Source organism: Furipterus horrens, unplaced genomic scaffold, assembly GCF_987537825.1.
Source record: "Furipterus horrens unplaced genomic scaffold, mFurHor1.1.pri manual_scaffold_2, whole genome shotgun sequence".
NCBI lineage: Eukaryota > Metazoa > Chordata > Mammalia > Chiroptera > Furipteridae > Furipterus > Furipterus horrens.
The window spans coordinates 71,672,929-71,694,260 of NW_028327172.1; the positions used below are offsets into that span (position 1 = coordinate 71,672,929).

Sequence of the window (21,332 nt, forward strand, 5' to 3'; positions counted from 1 at the left end):
AAAGAAGCAATCCAGGGCCACTGGGTGAAGGCTGGAGAATCCGAGGCAGGGCGAGGACTGCGCGAGGCAGTAGCATGCACTATCATAGGGGAGTGAGGTCGTTCAAGTGGGAAAACAGGCCAAAAAGGGATCCAAGGAATCCCCAAAGATATAATCTGCCTTCTTCTTCCGCTGGCGCTGAGGAAATTCTCAAAGTACATACTTAGGTTAGACCCACACAAAGAAGACAACTAGAGGAGGTACTTTAGAAGACGAAAAATTTTAATAGCTTTGATGGGGACTCAAATGTTGGAAAGTTTTAGTTTCAGTAACAGCTAATAAGCTTAGTAATCAATGCATGTAAAAAGCTGTTGTTTCAAGAGCTGGAGATGCGACCCACCTTGACTCCGGGTAACCATAAGCAGTCCCACCTCTGTGCCCCAGGACTGTAAGCAATGAGGACGGTATCTGAGCCATTGTGCTCCAGGGTGAGATGATCACCGCCCAGGTCACAAAGACCACTGCTCAGGACACATATGAAAACCTGATGGTTATCTGATTAACATTTTTCCTGAATTCCAAACTCCTTGGCTACATTCTTCTCCTTATAAAAAGGGTCCATTTATAATGGAATTTAAGACAGTCTCTTACGGTACAGACTTGCTGTCCTCTCAGATCAAGGACCATCTGAATAAAGCGCCCATAAAGATTCAATCCCTGTCTCTGCTTATTGGGTCTGGTAGGTGACAAGGAGCTCGGACACGGGCTTTTCCAGTTTCAGCTTTGGTAGGAAAGGTAGGAAAGGTAGGACAGGTTCCTTTGGCTGGCATGTACTTTAGTTATACTTCAGGGAAAGGGTCTAGTGAACTCCTGTACGAAAGCTGGATCACAGGTGTTCAAATATTCTTAAGCCAGCTTTTAACAAATTGTGGACTGAGACAAGTCAATTAAAGACACAATTCATTTAGGCTGTTAAAGAGTTCAGAGAGTATGGAATTTTTAACCATGTGCTTTATTTGATAACAACATCAAAGAAATATTTTAAAAAGCAAATTCAAACCCATAAGTTAGTAACATTTCAAGTCAACTGCATTAAAAAAAGTATTATTTTACATTTCCCCCTACTGTATACTCTATAACTGTACATAAATTTTTGCAAAGCACTTGTCACTTATAAAGTGAAGGTTCCAAAATGCTAGGTAAACATTTGCTAATTAACATTTTTTAAAAACAATACTCCTTTGGAAGATTGCTCTTCCCTTTGCTTATATTTGACCTGTAAACACCTCAAGTCAAAGTTTTTGGAAACTTCTGGTAAAAAATCAGAGTAGACAAGGGCTAAGTGCAGACATAAGCAGTTCCATTTTATAAACAAAGTTTCGACCTTCCATTTTATTCCACTGAACTTCTTTAAATGGGCCACGAAGATAATTCCATTTGCTGTCTTGTAAAACATCACTTTTTGGAAGGTCTTTACACTGGTTACGTGGAAACTGAACCATAATCTTGCTGCCACTTTCAGGGCCGTTGCGAACTGTGGAGGAGCATAACCAAAATATCAATACACTAGTTTCCCAGAACAGAAAAGAACAAGGGGGGTTCGCCCAACCTCATTCTACCACAATTACAAAAACTTGTCTGTTACCAATTTGAGAGTTCTGCTTAAAATAATTTACTAATTTATATATAATAGGTTGTATAAATATTCATGAATTACTACTTGTACTATAAAAATGTGACAAGACAAATTTTGGCTTAGGAAAGTCAAATGTCCTATATATTTTCAGAAAATCACCAGTTGATTTTTTCTAAAACTTGGTTTAACAATCCAATCATTCAATGAGTTGGTGGATATACACCTAATATATAATGAAACTCAAATGTTCAGAATCAGGACAGGGAGGGATAAAAGAAAGACTATCCTGAATTAAGAAATTCAGGTTCTAATGAGGCTTTAACTATTACTCAGGGAAGAAGAATAATATATTTTGAAATTCTTATTAATAAAAATCTAGCAATACTAAGATTGCAGATTCACAAGCTGTGACCCTGTGGAGAATAATTTCTAATTACCCAGTCTTCCAACTACTTAGAGCAGGTGTTAGAAAAGATCACTTTAAAACCGTAAGCACTCCAAATAAAATGTTCAACTATGTAATATGTGTAGGTGCCTATCAAAGTGCCTGTCTCAGAAAGAGCTGCTTAATAAAATACCTCTTTCTCTCTTATCCATCCTTTTACCATCTTACAGATCAGATATCATTCTTCCCAAATTTGCCGCAGTGCATTTTTAAAAAGCCATTATTCATTGAAGATTTTGAACTGCAAGAGTAACAATGTTGATGGCAGCTTCAAATGCTCTCCTAGAGAAATGTGCGGCAAACAAACATTTTTCCCTTTTATAACTACTAGAAAGAGAAGTAGTAATCCGTGGCTCTGAATAACAGCAATGATCAGATGTATGTTCAGCACAGCCACTACACGAACTCACTCACTGCAGAGATAAATTACCCTTAGTACATGATCTATTAAAGCTAATTTAAGGCCAAACTGCCAAAGGTCTCTTCTCATTCAAAGAAGAAGTACCTGAAATAGCGTAGTCACCACTCGGGGAAGCCACTGTGATAGCAGACGCATTGCCAATGCTCTCTACAGGTCCCACTCCCACGTGATTGCTGAAACTCAGCACTTGCCAGCCCATGACCTTGGCTAGCTGCTGAACTGCATGCACCTGATGCTGTGACATCTGTAATGAAAGAGGAAACCTTATTGACAATCAGCACGGATATTTACTTTGCAGTGACCTGACATGATTATAAACTTCTGGTGGGGTTTTCGCTACCTCGCACAGGAACCCCATCTCATGTGTGAGGAATCCTCCTCTGTATGACTACTGGGGGCAGGGAGCAGGAACCCACCTTCCACTGCAGAAGCTAAAATAGCCAATACTCGCTTTCCCTGTCTACTGGCAATTTGAGTACAGGCACATGACCAACTGGAGACTCCCATCTGGATCACTAAATGTGGATTAACATTCAAAGTAGCAGGGCACGCTGAGTATCTTCCATTCGACCTTCAAGTCCCCTTGCTACCCTACTCTGCTCTGGGAGCCTGACCTGTACACTTACATTAAGAGCTTTCTATGTCCTCTGGTTTCAGGATGGATTCAGATAATGGGAGCTGGCAGGATGGCAAGGAAGAGAGCACACTCATGGTATTTATTCTCTTGGCACCTTCTCTGTGAGGTGCTCTAGGCTTATTGTATCCAGTGAAAAAAAGGCTGCTGGTCTCAAGGTGGTCTGTGCGGCATGACTATCCCCTTTAGGGTTCCTATCACCTGTCCCTCCTCACCCCCTCTGGCCCTGTTGGCCTTGTTACATGATTACTACTAGCAGTAAATTACCACTTTCCCTGATGGTTCTCCTATGTCCCCACTTTTGCAAATAGATCCTTAGTAAGTGGACCCTCCTAAGTATGACACATGTTTCCTGTTAAGACCCTGAAAGACACAGGGGCAACTTTAGAGTCCATTCTGCCACCAGCAGTGAAGGAAGTACAGCCAGGATGGCAACAGTAGCCTTGCCCTCGTGTGGGTCTCACCATCTGGCTTCCTTTAATCCCTAACCATTTGCAAGCCTTGCTCTCGACTTCCATTGATGCCAAGATCTACTCAGTGGCCTTCCAATACATCTCTGTGTGTGTGTGCTTAAGCTGGCCAAAGCCATTTTAGATATAATCAACCAAGAGCTGTCATACTTCACAAATACATTTTATTTACTTGGCACCAAAGAAGCAAGTCAGTATAAAATATTGCTCTGAGGATGGAGAGGGTCAGTATTTGTTTGAATTTTATGTGACAAGATAGTATCTTATGTGAGCATCGCAAAACCTACCCTTTCTCCTATAAGTCAGTATTTCACTGGACCATCACAACCCCATGAAGTTAAGAAAAATACTGTTGTTACTTTACACTTGTTAAAAGAAAAGTCTAGAAATTTGTCCAGTGTCGAAGAGCAAGTTTGTGGTGGAGGTGGGACTAGAGCCACCACTTTCCAAGCTGCCCCTTAATATGGGGAACTCTTTCACATAGCTTGTGGTTAAAATATTCTATTTAATATTACAGATAATGGTCATTATAGTTGTGACCTGACCTTGCTTTCTCTCGTTTTCTGGGGTTAATACTTCCTCACTATCATGTGGTCCTGGTGTGGTTATAAACCTTAGCAAACATGAGAAATAAAGTTTGATCATTTCAGAACTCCGTCGTCGTCGGCAGCCGTCCGTCTCGAGAGACGATGGTGTAGCTTCTTAAGAGTCTATCTGCACCGCCGAGAATGGCTGTGCAGTCCGACTCGGGAGTGACGCGGTATCTGTCTCCTCCCGTGTTGAATCGACATCTTGCGATGACGCTGGAGTGTGCTCTCCAGTGGAGCTGAAGCTACAGAGCCTGGGCAGGGTGATATGGAGGGTCTGCTGTTGCCCATGCAGCAGAACCCCCCTCTCTTCGCAGCTGAAGGGTCCAAGGGAAAGACGGAGTCCATACAGCTTGGCTTCAGGTGCGCCGCAGGAGTTGCCGGTGTTGACTACAACGTCAAACCGCCTTAGGGACTCCGGCTCCGGATTTTCTGTCGGGGTTTACTCCCTTAGCCTTTCCCCTGAAGAGGTATGCCGCAAGGCAGCGGAGGTTTTTTTGGAATCAGAGTTTTCCTTCTCTGATTTCAGAACTGATCTTTTATTTTAAACACAAACTAAGTGGAAACGAATCTAGAACAGTTTATTAACACTTTCAGCTAAACAACAGATTGTTAAGATATGTTCTAGAAATAAGATGGCAGAAAAAGTGGTTTTCTTTTTATAATTTACTGTACCTTACTTATTGCCCACTTTGTTCTTTAAATGGTTATGAGAGGAAGAGGCTCAAGACTTGTAATATACAACCAGTACCTGAGATAGAAGGAAATCCTGCAGCTCCTGCTCCTGATAAGACAGTGTAATTACTCTACCATCTCTGTGTACAACTCGGATCTGCTCAACTCCAATGTTCAACTGCAGCTGAATGGACCTGTATAGACACATATACTAAAAATCAGAAATGTTCCAAATTACCTTATAAATACCACAAACATTAAACTTTAACATCAAAGAAAAAAGAGGTGCTTTTGATAACCTACAACAGCTCCCATGGGGTGGAGGGTTTTCTCAGGTTCAACTAAAGCATTAGAGACACACTGGACTACCAGAGGCCACGCTGAGCACCAGCCCACTCAGAAGGACAGAGGAGAGGAGTCATGGCTTGCCAGCCTCTTGGGTGGCAGCCCCTGCAGCCAGACAGGCAGCTGTCGGCACACCAGCAGCACGCTTTGCTAATTGAGATGCGGTCCACAGAGGGTACATGTAGCACCTGCCCTGACTCAGAAACCGCATACTGACAGGAACCACACTTTCTTATAACAATTCCACAGGCAGAGTTTCCAAGGTCCTTACAAGAGACATGGCCCAGTTTTAGAAATCACCCCATCCATGGAAACCCAAAGGCATTCCCTTCACATTTTATAACTCCTCCCAGTCCAGATCCATTTTATTAATCTGAAATTGTTTACACAGATGGCATCTTTCCTTATCAGGTTTCTAGGGGACTGAGCTAGAGAATTAACCAAAGGTCAAATTCTCATACAGAAAGGAAAAAAGTTTTGTTAATTCTTCACCTTCTCCTGAAATAATCAGCAAGTCAGATTATGGACACTATTAACTTGGCTTAGGTCAAACAATGAAATCATAAAATAGCCAATGAATAACATGCAGAGCATGACACTTTTCTAAAACCAATGTACATATTTTTTAGCTTATGATATGTCAAACCCAAAATTCCCCAAGTCAAATAATCTAAGTGAACAAATGCAGAAAAAGTAGCATTATACATTCCCACATTTGACAGTGCCTCAGTTTTCTAACTTTATTTTACAGTAATGATTTAGAAATATAATATTTTGGCGATTATCTACACAAAATTGTAATTTTTATTAAAGTTTATCATATTTCTTTCAAAGAAAAACACAAAATTCAGAAGGCTAAAAAGAAAATACACATGTAACCAAAATTTTTACTTTCTCTCTTTTTTTTTTTAAACAAGGGTGTGAGGGAAGAGGAATTCTTACCACTATTGGTAGCATACTCAAGGCAACCACTTTGAAAAGCAATTTGGTAACAATCAAAATTTTAAATGCCTCGTCTTTTGACCGGGCTATTTCACTTGTAGGACCTTATCCTAGATATACTTGCAGTTACAAAATTATTTTACTGGCATCCAACTAAAATGTTCATCAACAGAAGGTTGAAAAAGTCTCAGTACATACACTGGTACAAAAGAAAGATATGGAAAGAATGTGAAGTAGATCTCGATGACACAGAATATCACCAATATTATACTACCAAGTAAAAAAAACACATTACTTAATAATGATTGCTACTGGGGTGATGGCAATGTTCTGGAGTTAGTGATGATAGTCATACAACATACTTTACAACAGTGTATAATTTAATACTGTGAATTTTATGTTATGCAAATTATATCTCAATTTTTAAAAAGCACACAATATCGTGTAAAAGAGGCAGGATGCAGGTAGGATAGGACATTTATGTGTGTAAATGCAGACTTTCCTAGAGGCTGTGTAAGAAACTGTTTTAAGTGCTTGCTTCTGGGGAGTTCTAAGAAAGAATTACTTTCCACTTTAATTGACATAAATGCCCCCACCTATAAAAGATGACGAAAAGAGCATTTTACTACTTTTCTCTAATTCCTCTCCCCTTGTGTACAATGGGTCCTGTACCATAAACCCGCAGCTGCTTGGTCTTAGCTCTAGATGTAAACAATTTGATGCTGATAATTTTTTCTTTTAATCTCCTTTGGGATCATGCTCTCTCTTAACTTTTTATTATGAAAAATTTTAAAAACAAACAAAAGCAGAGTATAACATAATGAAAGCCAAATACTCCATGATGTAGCCTTCGGTTAAAAATGTGTGTCAAACTTGTCTCATTTTTACTTAACACCTACTCTCCCACCCCACCCCCAAATTATTTCATTTTCTTCAGGTGCAGGGCAGGAAAACCATGACCTGCTTCATTCTGCTGTCTTTTCCTAGAAGTTTCAAGACTGATTTCCACTCAAATCATGCTCATCTACAATTTTTTATTTTTAAAAAACAGTACATTAAAACCTTCAGGTCAAAAAAGAAAAAACAACAACAATAAAAACAAAAAACCTTCAGGTCAAAAAGAGCATTATAAATATATCACAAAGCTCCCCTACCCCTGAGGGTGGCGACTGCTCGGGGTGTGCTTTGCTCCCTGGAGAAGCCACTGTGACTAGTTAGATCTAACTAAGTGCGGCCATTTTCTGCTCCAGGCTGAGGTTCATTTTTTACCATAGCCCAAATACGTGGTATTTATCTAATAGAGGCTATTTTAGACATTCTTACCTCTCACTCTGACAAACATTCTACGGTTGATATAATTTACTGGAATATTATGCCACCCTAGCAAATAAAACCCCAAATCTTCATATAATCACTCAGCAAACATCAATACATAAAAATCAACTTAATATATTAAATGAAGAACTTATTTTTGACACTTACTTGCATATCTGTTCATAACCTTGTGACGTGATTAAAACTTTCACACTAGATTCATAAACATCATTAATATTGGACCAATGAGCCTGTATCTGAGGATCCTCAATGCGACTTGCTAAGCTGTCAATGGTTGCAGCAGTTCTTTTAAAGAAAAGAAGTAAACATTTTTTTAAAAGCCATCATATACAATAAGATTATAAATCACATCTATTTTATGGAGATTTGAAAGCCAGATGACTACTTTTAAAAATATCACCATCTGCAAAGCAAAGATTTTAAAGCAAGGTCGCTTTAAAATCCTCCTCCCCATCACTTGGGAGCACCGGCTCTCAGCTTCACCTCACAACACTTTTATGTGCAGGTGGACTTCCCTTAAACTCCATTTGTTTTCTCCCACCCAGGAAATCTCATCAGAACACCACGAGAAGGATACTTCCAGGGTACCAACCTCAGTTCTAGAAAGAATATAATCATTCATAAATATAAATACTTGATCCCTGGTAATAAAATGACTTTGGGCACACCCACACTGTAATGGAATTCTAATTATTTTCAAGAGAAGCTAAAAAGACATTTTGCACAACTGAAACCTTATACTGTGGGAAAGGTAAAATATAAGAATGAAAGAGAACTAAGATTCATCAAGTACTAATTATGTACCAAATACTGTAATAAGTGCTACCATGAATTATGTAACAATCTTACTAACAACCCTATTAAGCAGGTACTGTTATTAGCTCCATTTTTCAGAAAAGAAAAAAGCAGAGTAGCAATGTTGAATCATTTGCCCAAGGTTACAGACCTGGGAGCCAGGGTATAAAACCTGGAATCTACTTCCAGAGCCAGTAATTTTTCCTGTATACTTTATACTCACTAATCAACAGCCAATGCCTAGAACCAAAGCATAAATCATGTAAGTTAACCGAACTACTGGAGGCCCTCTGCTTTTAGCACTTGACTGGAAAGAAAAGGGGAAGCAGGAGGACATGAGAACTGTCACGGAGGACAAGGGGCTTTTACATCAACAGGCTTGGGGTTTGCTCTTTTACTGCCTCTGCTTCATTGCTAGTGTCTTTCACTATAGTCTAATATCTCTTCCTTTTCTGTGATTTGTTTCCTTGTCAGTGCTTCAAAAATTCCTATAGCACGTCAGTATCTAAATGAGAGTGTTCATCTCAGCATCACATATAACGACAAAAAGGAAATGAAAAAATCTAGCAACTGAGAAATGGTAAAAGAAATCATGAAATATTTACATAATGGGATATATTAAAATATCTTTGAAGGCAGGGTATAAAATTTTATGATCCCAGATTTGATGTTAAGAATCACAAGTCCTGAACACACACATGGTGGGCAAAAGTAGGCTTACAGTTGTGAGTGTGCGAAACACAGACCTTATTCTTGTATTATTATTTATTATTATATTATTTTCCATATGAACACCTGTAAACCTTCTTTTTGCCCCATTCTGTAAGTCAAAGCATATGCCCATGTTAATTAACAGTACTTTGTGTATAGTATTATACAGATAGGGTTCACATATTGGAAAATTATTTCTATAGTTAGGGAAAAAAGAGAACATTTTTAAAGTTTCTTTGCTTCCAAGACTATAACTACTACTCTGAAATGTATAATGGTTCTAAAGATAGCTATTTTCATTCCCCTTATTTCAGGGATCATATAACTTTGTAGTCAGAAATTTGCCAGATTAGCAATATAATCCAATTAATAGCTTTTGTAATTGAAATATACAAATGAAAAGTAACAATGACCTACCATGTATTTTATTGTTTGTAAGGAGTAGACTGAGGGCCCTGGATATTAATTAACTTGTCCAAGTTACTTAGCAAGTGGTAGAACCTGGCTTAAATACATCTTTTACCCCAAATCCCTTCCTCTTTTCACTGCATCATGCTGTCTTCTCTAACATGTCTTCCTAATTTATTTTACTAAAAATGGAAGGACCTGTCCTGGCCTGTGTGGCTCAGTGGATTGAGTGCTGGCCTGTGAACTGAAAGGTGGCTGGTTCAATTCCTTGTCGTGGCACATGCCTGGGTGGTGGGCCGGGTTACTAGTTGTGGGTGTGCGAGGGGCAACTGACTGATGTTTCTCCAGCATATCAATGTTTCTCTCCCTTTCTCCCACCCTTCCCCTCTGAAAATAATAAAATCTTTAAAAAAAAAAAAAAAAAAAGGAAGGACTTAAGTTTCCATTCTAAGACTACAAACGAACATGCTCATAAAACTATGATTGTATTAGGAAAAAACTGATAATCAAAAGTAATATCACCACAGAACAATAGTGTGCCCACACCCAAAATTTTGAGCAGTATCTAGACAATTTTGAAGAATAGACCTTTTCACTAACTACCAATAACAAAATAGAAGAGCACCCATCAGCATTTGAAAAATATATATTTAGGTCCATCATGCCAAGCTCATTTGTACAGAAGAAAAGAAAATGAGCTTTGGAGGTACACAGACCTGGGCATAAACCGTGACTTTGCTACTTTTTAGCTGTAACCTTGAGCAAGTCACACAACTTCTCTAAGCTTCAATCGTCTCATCAAAAAAATGGGTTCACACTATCTACCTCAGAGAATAAAGATTAAACAAAGTCGGCATGTGGAAAAGTGCTTTCTAAAGTCCTAAATTGTGCAACAGACAAAAACATAAAAAGCTTCAAAAAAAGATTTAAATCAGTTCAGGAATAAGTATCTCATAGATACTGAAGGAAGTATGGTGTTCAAAGGCACATTCCTAGTCAGTTGTCTTTCAAAATTTTAGTGCCATGTTAGAAATAATATATTAAAGTGACACGGGCCATGGATCTGAGTCTTCCCTAAACTTGACAGGACCACTTACAATCATAAACTCCTACACTGCAGCCACCTTCCTTTCCCTGAAAGAAAAGGTGAAAACATGCCCAAAATAACACATGTGAGATAGCTAATAAAGGGGAAAAAGGCTGCAGTTTCAAAACACACACACACACACACAAAATGCAGTCACTTTGTTCATCCTTACCTACTCCTCAGAATAATATGCTTTGCTTGTTTAATAATTTTTTCCAGAAGTCCTTCACTGGACTGTAATGAATTAATTTCATTTTTATCAAAAGCTTGAGGACCGGAAAGTCTCATTCTCTTGTGGCCAAAAGGTGCACTTGCTGGATGAGGCATCATGATGGAACTCAAGGTCTGTTTATGAAACTGGATCAAGAACAGTTGTTATAAACAACCAACAGCCACATGTTAAATACAACACAATGCTCCAAAGAACAGCTCATATTCTGGAAACATGAAAGCAATGGATTGGAACCATGCAGAGAGGCAGTCTTGGCACAGATAAATGCTGACACCTACCAGGCCATGCACAATGTGAGTCTGTACAGGGACGCGATCCTCTCAAGCTGTCATTTTTATTTTAGAGGTTTTAAAGTACAAAACCAAATATTCTTCAGTAAGTCTCAATGATAGAACACATGTGATCAACAGTTATTCCACGATTCCCTAGATTAGAGGTTCACAAACCTGGCTGCCTAACAGAACTCCCTCAGGACCTTGAAAAGAATGTTGATTCTTATACCATTGCAAACGACTGAACCACATTTGGGGGTAAGGCAGAGGAGGGTATACTTATCAGGGGATTATTTTGAAATTAACCTAAACTATGAACCAGCACTGTGGAAACACAATTCTAGATGGCCTGTAAATAGAATATGACAGAACTATCCCGAAATAGCAGAACTATCCTGTTCATAGGCTGTGGCAAGACATTTTCCCTGATGTCCCATCAGAATCACTCTCCTCTGTGAACAATTTTAGCATCTGTTTCTTATACCTCTTTATAAAACTTGTGTTATTTCTTTACCATTAGAAGCTAAGCTAGGGAGACTGTATTCTGATCATCTCTATATTCCCTAAGCACACAGCAAAAATCTTTCACATCACAGACAGTGAAAGTTATTGTTATGTGAATAATGAGCACTCGGCAGAGGGGAGCTTGTGCATATACATTGCCCTGGATGTGCTTACCACAATACAAACAAAAATATTTATTTCATTACCTCTCTAATCAGTAGATGCAAATTATGCTCTAGGACATAAAGGTGGTCCTCTGGACTTTGCTTCTCAGTAGCAGATTTTTGGGATTTCTTATCATTTGAGGAATGGCACAAAGAAATAGACAATTGCAAGCCTATTTATAAAAAGAAGATATAAATAACAGATATGAATATCTTCAAGTATGAAAAGGTACAACCTGTCTTTATAAAGTATAATCACAACCTATTCTCAAAAGATGCATTCTAAACCAGAAGAGGAGACATCATGATTAACATTTTTATACCAAAATGAGTAACTACTCATAAATGCAATAAACTACCAAGTATTTAACAATTCACATTTTGCTGATTTACTGACCTTGAGCTGTGGCCAAAGACAAGTGAACAAAAGCTATGTATTAATTGAGTTGTTTCACCTTTCCTTTAAATTAAAAAAGCAAAAAACAAAAAACAAGAAACAACCCTTAAAAAAATAACCACAGCCCTGGCTGGTGTGACTCAGTGGATTGAGCACCAGCCTGTGAACCGAAAGGTCATTGGTTCAATCCCCCGTCAGCGCACGTGCCTGGGTTGTGGGCCAGGTTCCTGGATGGGGGCGTGAGAGAGGCAACCGATGGATGTTCCTCTCACACATCAATGTTTCTTTCCCTATCTTTCTCCCTCACCCCACTCTAAAATAAATAAATAAATAAAATCTAATAAATAAATAAAAATAAAATATTTTTAAAAAATAACCAGAATTGGTACCTGGTTTTAGACCTTACTAACTAGGTAGGAGACAGCAATACTTTTCTCTGCTCCAATGAGAAACAGGATAAAAATTTTCATTCCTAAAACTCATTCCCTTGACAAGATCTAAGAATTTATGTAAAAAAAAAAAAAAAGTGCACAGCTAACTACAAATTGATCTCCAGAGAAAGTCTGCTTTTTAAAAAATGTAATTAAAATGTAATTTCCACAAATTTAGAGATATTATGGGTACTTCATAAATTAAACATTTTCTGACTGATATCTCATTTAGACAATAAGGCGGGAATCCCTGAAAAATCTTCCACAAATGATATTAGCATAGACACCTCAAAGCAAATGTTGTTGAATAATGGGCTTGCCAAGTGCAAATTTGAACACGCACTGTTTACAATCTGGAGTTTCACTACTTAGGACGCAGACTTAGTGTGCACTTTGTGTTGCAGGTTTCCCCAGCTGCTGCTGTTGTGGGTAGCCCACTGCCTCTCAGCTCTTACTCCGCCTTCCACACACCCAGCTAGCTATCCCTTGTCCTGTTCCCCAAACCCAAGTCCCATTTGTAAATCTCAGAATGGTTGGTTGCTCTTACGTGGAAAAGGCTGAGAAATAATCTGGTTTTTCACCACAATGTGAGGGATCTGTGATTTAATTTGAACAGCTTCCCGAGAAAGCTGTGCAAAAATTTCTTTACACAAGAGAACATTTTGTGCTGCTTCTAATTTCATCTGCCAATGTGGGGAACCTGAAAGACAGAAGATATATATAGTTATATAAATTATCTAAGTATATTATGCATTAACTACCTTAAATGGGGATCTGAACATATACAACAGAAGTTCAGAAAACATTTTATTATAGCATATCCTTTCCAAAATATAAAAATTACTTCTTTCACACAAAGAAAATTGGTAAGTTCAATTTTTTAAAAAAAGATTGCCCAGCTATTCACTAATGGTTAATTAACAAATTATATAGAGTACATTTCTAATTGTTCTTACTCCAAAATACCTACCTTTTTCCTATCTATATTTATCTTTAAAGTTTATTTGTGCATGCAAACTCAGTTAAGACTAAACGTTAGAGGCTAGAACATAACTATACCTGGTTTGGATTTGGGCAAAGGTCTTTTGAAGAGGTTAACTGTACCAAGTTCACCTATGTCTGGAGCCTGTTTCTGAATGGAAACCTATGTGACAATAAAAACACACACACACACACAAATGTTAGCAAATTAGCTTCTGGGCTATTAATAAGAAATTACTTGAAAAATACTCTGACAAATACCTTGATGTATGCAGACCCCTCTAAATCACTAGGAATTTGAACATCAAGGGGACAGTAATCTTCAGGTATCTTCTTATCCAGATCAATATCTGTATTCTTTATTACTTCAAATGTACCATGATGGGGAAAGAGAGATCCTAGTAGGGTATTACAAATAGGAATATAAAAAGCAGTTTACACATTTAACATACATTATTAAGTACATAATATTTCATACCACATCACTGAATCATAAATTAAGGTCCCCAAAACACATCTTTTGGTGAGAAAGGAGCAGGGGTAGTGAGCAAAGGAAAGGAAGTAGGAGAAAAGTTGTATTTATCTTAAAAAGTAATATTTTAGTCTAATGCTATCATTATAAAATAAACCTCATGGACCATCTGAATTGTTTTATTCCAATGGAATTTAAAATGAATGTACTTCTAGAAAATACTTTCTCAGATTTAAATCTTAGAGATTAAGTACTTCTGGAGTTCAGCCTCTATAATATGGCCGCAGCTCAAGTGTTCTGAATTTAGCAAGAGAAGGACAAAAGGACAGTTTGTACACTTTCTTCAAGGAGTTCCAGGATTTTCATATGATGCCTTTTTGTCCAGTGCAAAAGTTTTGGTAAGTTGTTTTGGCTGCTGAATTATGTAAGGAGTGGGTCGTTAAAAGTAATTGCTGTTTTATAACAAGGGAAGATGGTCAAGATCTTCTAGAAGCAACTGTAATACATCCTTTTATAATTATGGGTGACTGTCCCATAGAGAGAAATTAGGGAAAGCATTTGCACAGAATTATTTGTTGAAAAGAACATACAATGTCTACAGCCAGAAAGTACAGCTTCTGTAGACAGCCTAATAATTGTAAAAATGTCTTTGTCATCTTGAATTCATCTTTGTAATGGGATTTCTGCCTTCAGAATTCAAAATTTCCCAATTCACATCAATACTGAGGCACATAGGTCCTTCAATATTTGACTTAACTACTTCAACCTACCTTCCTTTAATTTTAGAACAATGATCACTTGCTCTGGCAAATGAATCCTTTTAAAATACTGATCTACTGTTATCTAAACAATTACAGCCAGGGCTCCTTGTGTTACCCCTTGGCATTCAAAGCCTTTACCACATTAAGCTGTGAATTTTATACACTTATTGTATAGCTCCTCTGAATACATTTCAGTGGCTTAAAGACATTACCACAAATACCTTGAGAAACCTGCTTTATAGCTCAACAACAAAGACTGTATACTAAAAAATGTGAATTCAAGATCATCAAACTTTGGTGTATTCCAACAAAGTATTCAATATATTCCTTGCAGCCTTGGTGAATGGGAAAAAGGTAGGCAAGGTGTTTTCACCATCCTCTCCCTTCGTCCAGGATGTAAAAAACAGCTTAGCAGACTGAAGGGAGAAAAAATAGTAGAAATGACAGAAATGCTTCTTTTCTCCTTTTATACCCATATTTTAAGAGTTAAAGGTAAGCCTCTAATTGCAGAGTCCAGTCCCACCTCCTTATTTCTGACAAAAATGTCAATTATAGTTCAGAGTGTGTTAGCACATAAACCCTATCTCTGAACTTTCTAATGTATCTAAAAGGTTTTCAAAATGAACATTAACTACTTATATATTTTTTTATAAGGCTATAAGAGTACTTTTAGCTTCTTCAGGCTTCTGTATACAGAAATTAAAACTTCAAAACAAAACAAAACAAAAAAAGGCCAAAGAAGAAGAAAACAAACTAAAAAATGAAAACTTCAACATGTAACTGAGAAACAATATATTCTAGAAGAATATGTATGTAACATCACAATCAACTCTGTATTTTTTTGACAAACTATAATCTAAAAGCAGTTTCTAACAATCTATACCTGCACTTCTATAGCTGAGATCTCCAAGAATTTTATCTCCAACTTTCCTAAGTTTCCAGTGTTGCCTTAATCTCAAAAGCTCAGAGTTAAAGTCTCTTTGTAGCTTATTTTCTTGATTTTCTGTAACGGACTTAGTCAGTCTTTCTGCCCCCTTCAAGAGGATCTGTGCTGCTCCAGCAAGTGACTTCTTTTTAGATATCAACTGCAGCGTCTGAGGATTCTGCCAGAAACAATCCAAAAGGGTAGTTCTGTATTATTTTTAAATGATTTAAAAATTACACATTTTTTCAATAACAACATATCTACTCAAGAGAAGATTTCAAAATTAAAGAGGAGAAAACCACACACAATAATGTTTTGTTTTGTTTTAATAATCTTAACCTAGTTCTTTGGTCAACTCAGATAAAGGCTTACCTTAAACCAAAACACCACAGCGGACTACCAATCAGAACTGACCAATGCATGAACTCTGCCCAGCCTAGGTTAGGTTCCCTCCCCTCTTGGGTACTGTCATTCCTCTTCTACGTATTGACACTTCCCAGTCCCCACCCATGTGTATACTTTTTTGTGGTCCCCATTAAACTTGTGATTAAGGTATATAATCTCTACTTGAATATAATCTATATGATGGCAGAAACCACTATATTCCAAACCCTAGAACAATGCTGGCTCATTATATTTGATTTAATGAATAAATAAATGACTCCACTGAGTATTGCTGTCAAATCATCTTGTATTACAGGAAGTTACCTCAGAGACTTTCAAATTAACAATGAAACCATGCAGCATTAATATTAAATGTACTTCAGTGAATGCTAATTTTTGGAAAACTGATGAGAAATCAAAATCTATGTGTTGTATATACATACATAAATATCCAGTCACTACCAATCCGTATACCACATTAATCAGACATATTTCCAAAATAGAAAGTTTTCTGGCTATGTAAGGGTTAGTCATGAAGTTTCATAACAATGTCACAATAATTTTTTGATCATATTTGGAACTTAATTCTGTTCTTGAAGAGTTCAAGAAATTCCAGGAGACTCCTTTGTAGGAAAAGCACAGAGGTGGAAAAGGCAGTGGGCTATGAGTGAGGTGCGGGAGGTCTCAGCGTGGCTCTCTAACTGCTGGTAACTGCTGGCTTTACTGCAGTCTGATCACACCCCTGACCTCTCTGGGACTCAGTTTTTTCTCTGTAAAATGAAGGAGGCAGACATAACGATCTCTAAGAAGTCTACCAGAGCAATGCTTCTAGATTCTGAAACAATTACCATGTGAGTAATTACAGTCACTTTATTTTTATTTATAAATGGGGTCTTACAACCATTTCTTCCTCTCCATGACACTAACTTGGTTATGGTCCTTAAAAACCTCAGTGGGCCTCCCTGATTTCAGACTCTTCATTCACCAATTAATTCATCCTTCTGCCAGCTCCCTTTCCATCTTCTAATGTTCAAAACTTGAATATACTCTTCAACAGATCTCAGTAATTTTACCTTGCTTTCAATATCCTCCGCAATTTGGCCTAATTTTTCTAACCAGACCCTAAAAAGGAGGTAAGGGGATCAGAGAGGAAAACTGATAGAGAAAATAACTTATTCAAGGTCACAGGGCTAGTGAGGGCAGAGGTAGGATTTGAACCAAAGTCTATCTGACTCCAGAGCCATTTTATAATCACATTTTTGTTAAAATATATTATAGACCAAGAATGAAGGCTGTAAGAATTTGTTAACAGTTTGGGGGAAACTTTAAAGAATTACTCGTATATTATTAATGAAACTTTTAACTCTTCCGAGGGTCACAGGTATACTGATAAAATAACAGATGAAGGAGATATAGTTTTTAAATCTTCACCTTGACTTAATTTTACATGAAAGTAAAAGGGAACAATAAGCACACAGCCTGAAAAATGATCCTGGGACTTAACAATGATACCATTATTCACTTAAAGCCTACAAATACCTGTTTTGGAGGAAGTCCATCCTGAGAAACGGGATCAAGAGTCATAAATTTCTTATCCCTAACAATACTGAGAACATCATAGAGAACGCACATCTCTGTCAGGGCACTTCTCAGATTGTTCCTCACTGAGTCCCAAGGCCAAAGAGAAGGTTGAAATTTTACCAACCCTAAAAGAGACAGAGAAAAAAGAAAGACACGGTATTAGTTTAAATGAATAGACGATAGAAAGCTCATTTAGAGGTTTTAAAGTACTAAAATAATAAATTTTATTTCAAAGTTGTTTCCTCTTTTATCCTATGCCTTCCACCCTTTCTTGAATCTTTGTTACCATTTAAGTTAGCATTCCTACAATGGTAAAACAAAAATGATACCTAATTTCCACTGGTTAAATCTAACATTGCAACCATAGCTAGACATTCAAATACTGTATCTTTTTAAATTTATGCAGACCCTTTTAATAACCTATTTTCTTCCAGCTTTTACAATATGAATAAGTAATCATAGAGGATTTTCAAAATACAGAAAGGTACAAAAACAGAAATGACCTGTAGTGGTAGCATTCAGATATTAAGCACTATTAACATATCTTCCTATTTCTTAATCATTTTTAAAAATTTATTTTAAAAATTAAATTTCATGAACATATGCTTCCTGTATAGAGTTCAAACAATAGAGGGTTACAGTGTACAAGGTGAAAGTGTTCCTTTATTCCCCTCCCCCAATTCTATCCCCTCCTGAAAGGTAATCACTATTAACAGCTGGGATGTACCTGTCTACATGTTTTTCTATGCATTTACATACATATTCTCCCATATTATATTACTTGATTTTCCCTTATTCTATTCTACTCTATTTTAACATATACCTAAAGCTTAGGGGAGGCATCTCTTTACTTGACACAGAGGCCAGAATTCTTTCTATGGCTCCTTTCTCTTTTTTTAAAGATTATATTTACTTATTTTTTAGAGAGATAGGAAGGGAGGGAGAAATAGAGGGAGAGAAACATCGATGTAAGACAGCAATATTGATTCACTGGAGGGCTGAATACTCATGTGCCCTGACAGGGAGTCAAACCAGTGACCTTTTGCTCTGTGGTACAAAGCCCAAGCAACTGAGCCACACCGGTCAGGACCCCACTTTATGTTTTAAAGACTCTTCCGTGTCAGCATAGATTGTTCTACTTCATTCTTTTAACACAGTATGACATTCTGAAGTATAGCTATACAATAAGTTTAGCCGTTCCTATTTAATGGACATGTAAACTGGTTCGAACAATACTAGTAGCAGTCACCATATTAAATATACATTTTGTGTACATATACGACGTTTGCTGTAGGTTAAATTTTAGCCATAATATCAATGGGTCAAAAGAGATGCACATTTAGTGGGTTGGGCATTGTCCCAAGGACTGAAAAGTCACTAGTTCAACTGCCAGTGTGGCACATGCCTGGGTTGCCATGCAACCCATCGAAGTTTCTCTCCGTCCCTTCCCTTGTCTCTAAAAACACATAAATAAAATTTAAAAAAAAAAGAGAGATACACATTTAAAAATTTTGACACATAGTACTGAACTGACAAATTGTCTTCCAAAAAGGCTCTATGAATTCATACCCTCAACCCTGGATATTGACAATCTTTAAATGTCTGCTAATCTTACGCATGAAAATAGTATCTTTATGATGTTTCGTTTGCCTCTCCCGAGTACTGAGATCTGAAGTCTTTCTTCTGTGAGATGACTGTTTATATCTTTGGCCTATTTTTCCAATGACTTGTCTTTTTCTTTGCAGGTTGAATGTGAGACATATCAACCACTTCTGTGTCATATATGTTGCAAATATTTCTCCCAATCTGTCACTTACCTTTTTAGTTTACAGCCTCTTTTTCCACCACTGTTTTAAAATTTTATGTAATTAATAATCTATCTTCTCCTGTACAACTTGCATTTCCTATCTTGCTTAAGGTTTCTCCTACTCCCAAAGTTATGTGATTCTAACTTCTCTCCAATATTTTGTTTTATTCTCTTCATCTGCACTTCAGTCCTTGTGGAAATAATTTTTGTGTGAGGTATGAGGTGGTACTTAACTTTGATTCCCAAATGGACCCCCCATTGCCTTAAAACCACTGGCTTGAAATTCCATCCGAAAATTCCCATTTATACGGAGTCTGGTGCCCATAACTAAATCAAGAATTGTGAATATTTTTTACCCTTGACAATAGTAAGAACTCCAAAACCACTCATACTTTTTCTACAATTCTCTAACTAGCCTCCCTCCTTTCAGCTGTTTTCCATTCACTTCATAGCATCCTGAGTAATCTTTTAAAAAATCATCTGTCTACTTAAAATCCTCCAAAAGTTTTCACTTGTCCTTATGAATGCCAAATGCTCCTGGCCTACCGGTTTTACACGATTTGGCCGCTGCCTACCTCTTAAACCTTATCTCATACTCCAGTCAATACAGACTTCTTTTCAGTAGGTGCTACATCAACATTCACATTGCACAGAGAAAGTAACTCGCTCAAGCTCACCCGGCGAAAAAGTGGCAGAGCCGAGATTTGAACTACAGGGCTCCTAACCAGTGTGCCAAGTGACAAAAGCTGTTAAAAACGTATTTAAACACTTCACCAGTAACGGTGTCTCAAACACTCCAACTCAAGAAAACCTGGAGAAAGATAAGAGTACTGAGTCAAGAGGTGCCCTAACGTGACCTGCGAGAAAGCGAGACAGCGAACACAAAATTACTCATCTGCGCGGGTGTTACTTTTAAACAGACGTTTCCCTTTCAAAAACACACACAGCATCTCACCTAGCACAGAAGAGGCAGAGTGACATTTCTCGGGCGGGGACCGGGACCCCCGGACAGGCCCGGCGGACTGGAGCAGCAGACCCGGGTCTTACCTTCCTCGTCGTCCTGGTCCGTGCTGGACCCAGCGCCCGCCCAGTCCTGCGCATCGCCCTCAGCCCCCGCCGCCTCCTCCTCCTCGGAGCCCGAACCCTGGCTGAAGTCGATGCGCTGGGCCAGACGGGCCAAGTTCTGGGACATGGACAGCGGCTGCAGGTACGTCTCAGTGCCATCCAAGCCCACCTCCTGGACCTGCTTCTCGCAGGCCGACTCAATGCTGATCCGCACGGCGCGCACCCCGGACATGTTGGCGGCGCTGGCAAGCAGCGGGAACACCCCTGCACTAACCAAAAACCAAGATAGGAAGCAGGACCGCCTCCGCGGGGATCGGAAACGTGGGAAGCACGGTGCCTCTGCGGGCAGTCAGGAAACCAGACGCTGCTCCTGAGCCGGAAACAACGCCGAGCGCCCAGCGATTTTCCCAGAATGCAGTGCAGAACCTTCTCCGCTCCAGGGCTTCACGAACGAAACTGACAAAGCGCGGCGCTCGGTCTTCCGGGCCAGAGCTTCCGGTGAAGCCCTCTGCAGCGCAGCGCTGGGAAAAGCACCGGGCTGCCGGAGGCATGGAACGTAGCTGGTGGTGGGGAGGACGGGGTGGGTATCGCCGAGCCGGAAGTGTAGAGAGGTTGGGTCCTGGGTTTTGTCTGCTTTTTAATTGTTACTTGTCTGAAAGTCGTGGAGGAAGGAAAGCTAAAGAAGGCCGAAAAGAAAGAGAAAAAAAGGAATGAATGGGTCACTGGATCTTAGCAATCAGAGCCCCTCTGGGAATACTAAGATTTGAGGGTTTACACCTAGAGTAGAAACAACATGTCTGAAGAATTATAAAATGGCGCAGTTCGAGGAAAACAATTAATTGTGCTTATTACTAGTTAAAATTATATTTCACTTTTAGTTTAGTCT

At 38.5% G+C, this 21,332-nt stretch overlaps 1 protein-coding gene across 1 annotated transcript; it reads right to left on the minus strand.

The window, feature by feature from the left end:
* Positions 1–273: 273 nt before the first annotated feature.
* Positions 274–20,868, minus strand: MED17 (mediator complex subunit 17). Its single transcript, XM_090265855.1, has 12 exons — positions 20,429–20,868; positions 17,533–17,699; positions 15,568–15,787; positions 13,713–13,849; positions 13,530–13,614; positions 13,018–13,170; positions 11,685–11,815; positions 10,643–10,827; positions 7,617–7,754; positions 4,924–5,041; positions 2,566–2,725; positions 274–1,513 (listed from the first exon to the last, which is right to left on the minus strand). Exons 1-12 carry the CDS (start codon positions 20,676–20,678, stop codon positions 1,302–1,304), a joined length of 1,956 nt encoding a protein of 651 aa, XP_090121981.1. The 5' UTR covers positions 20,679–20,868; the 3' UTR covers positions 274–1,301.
* Between the last annotated feature and the right edge of the window lie 464 nt (positions 20,869–21,332).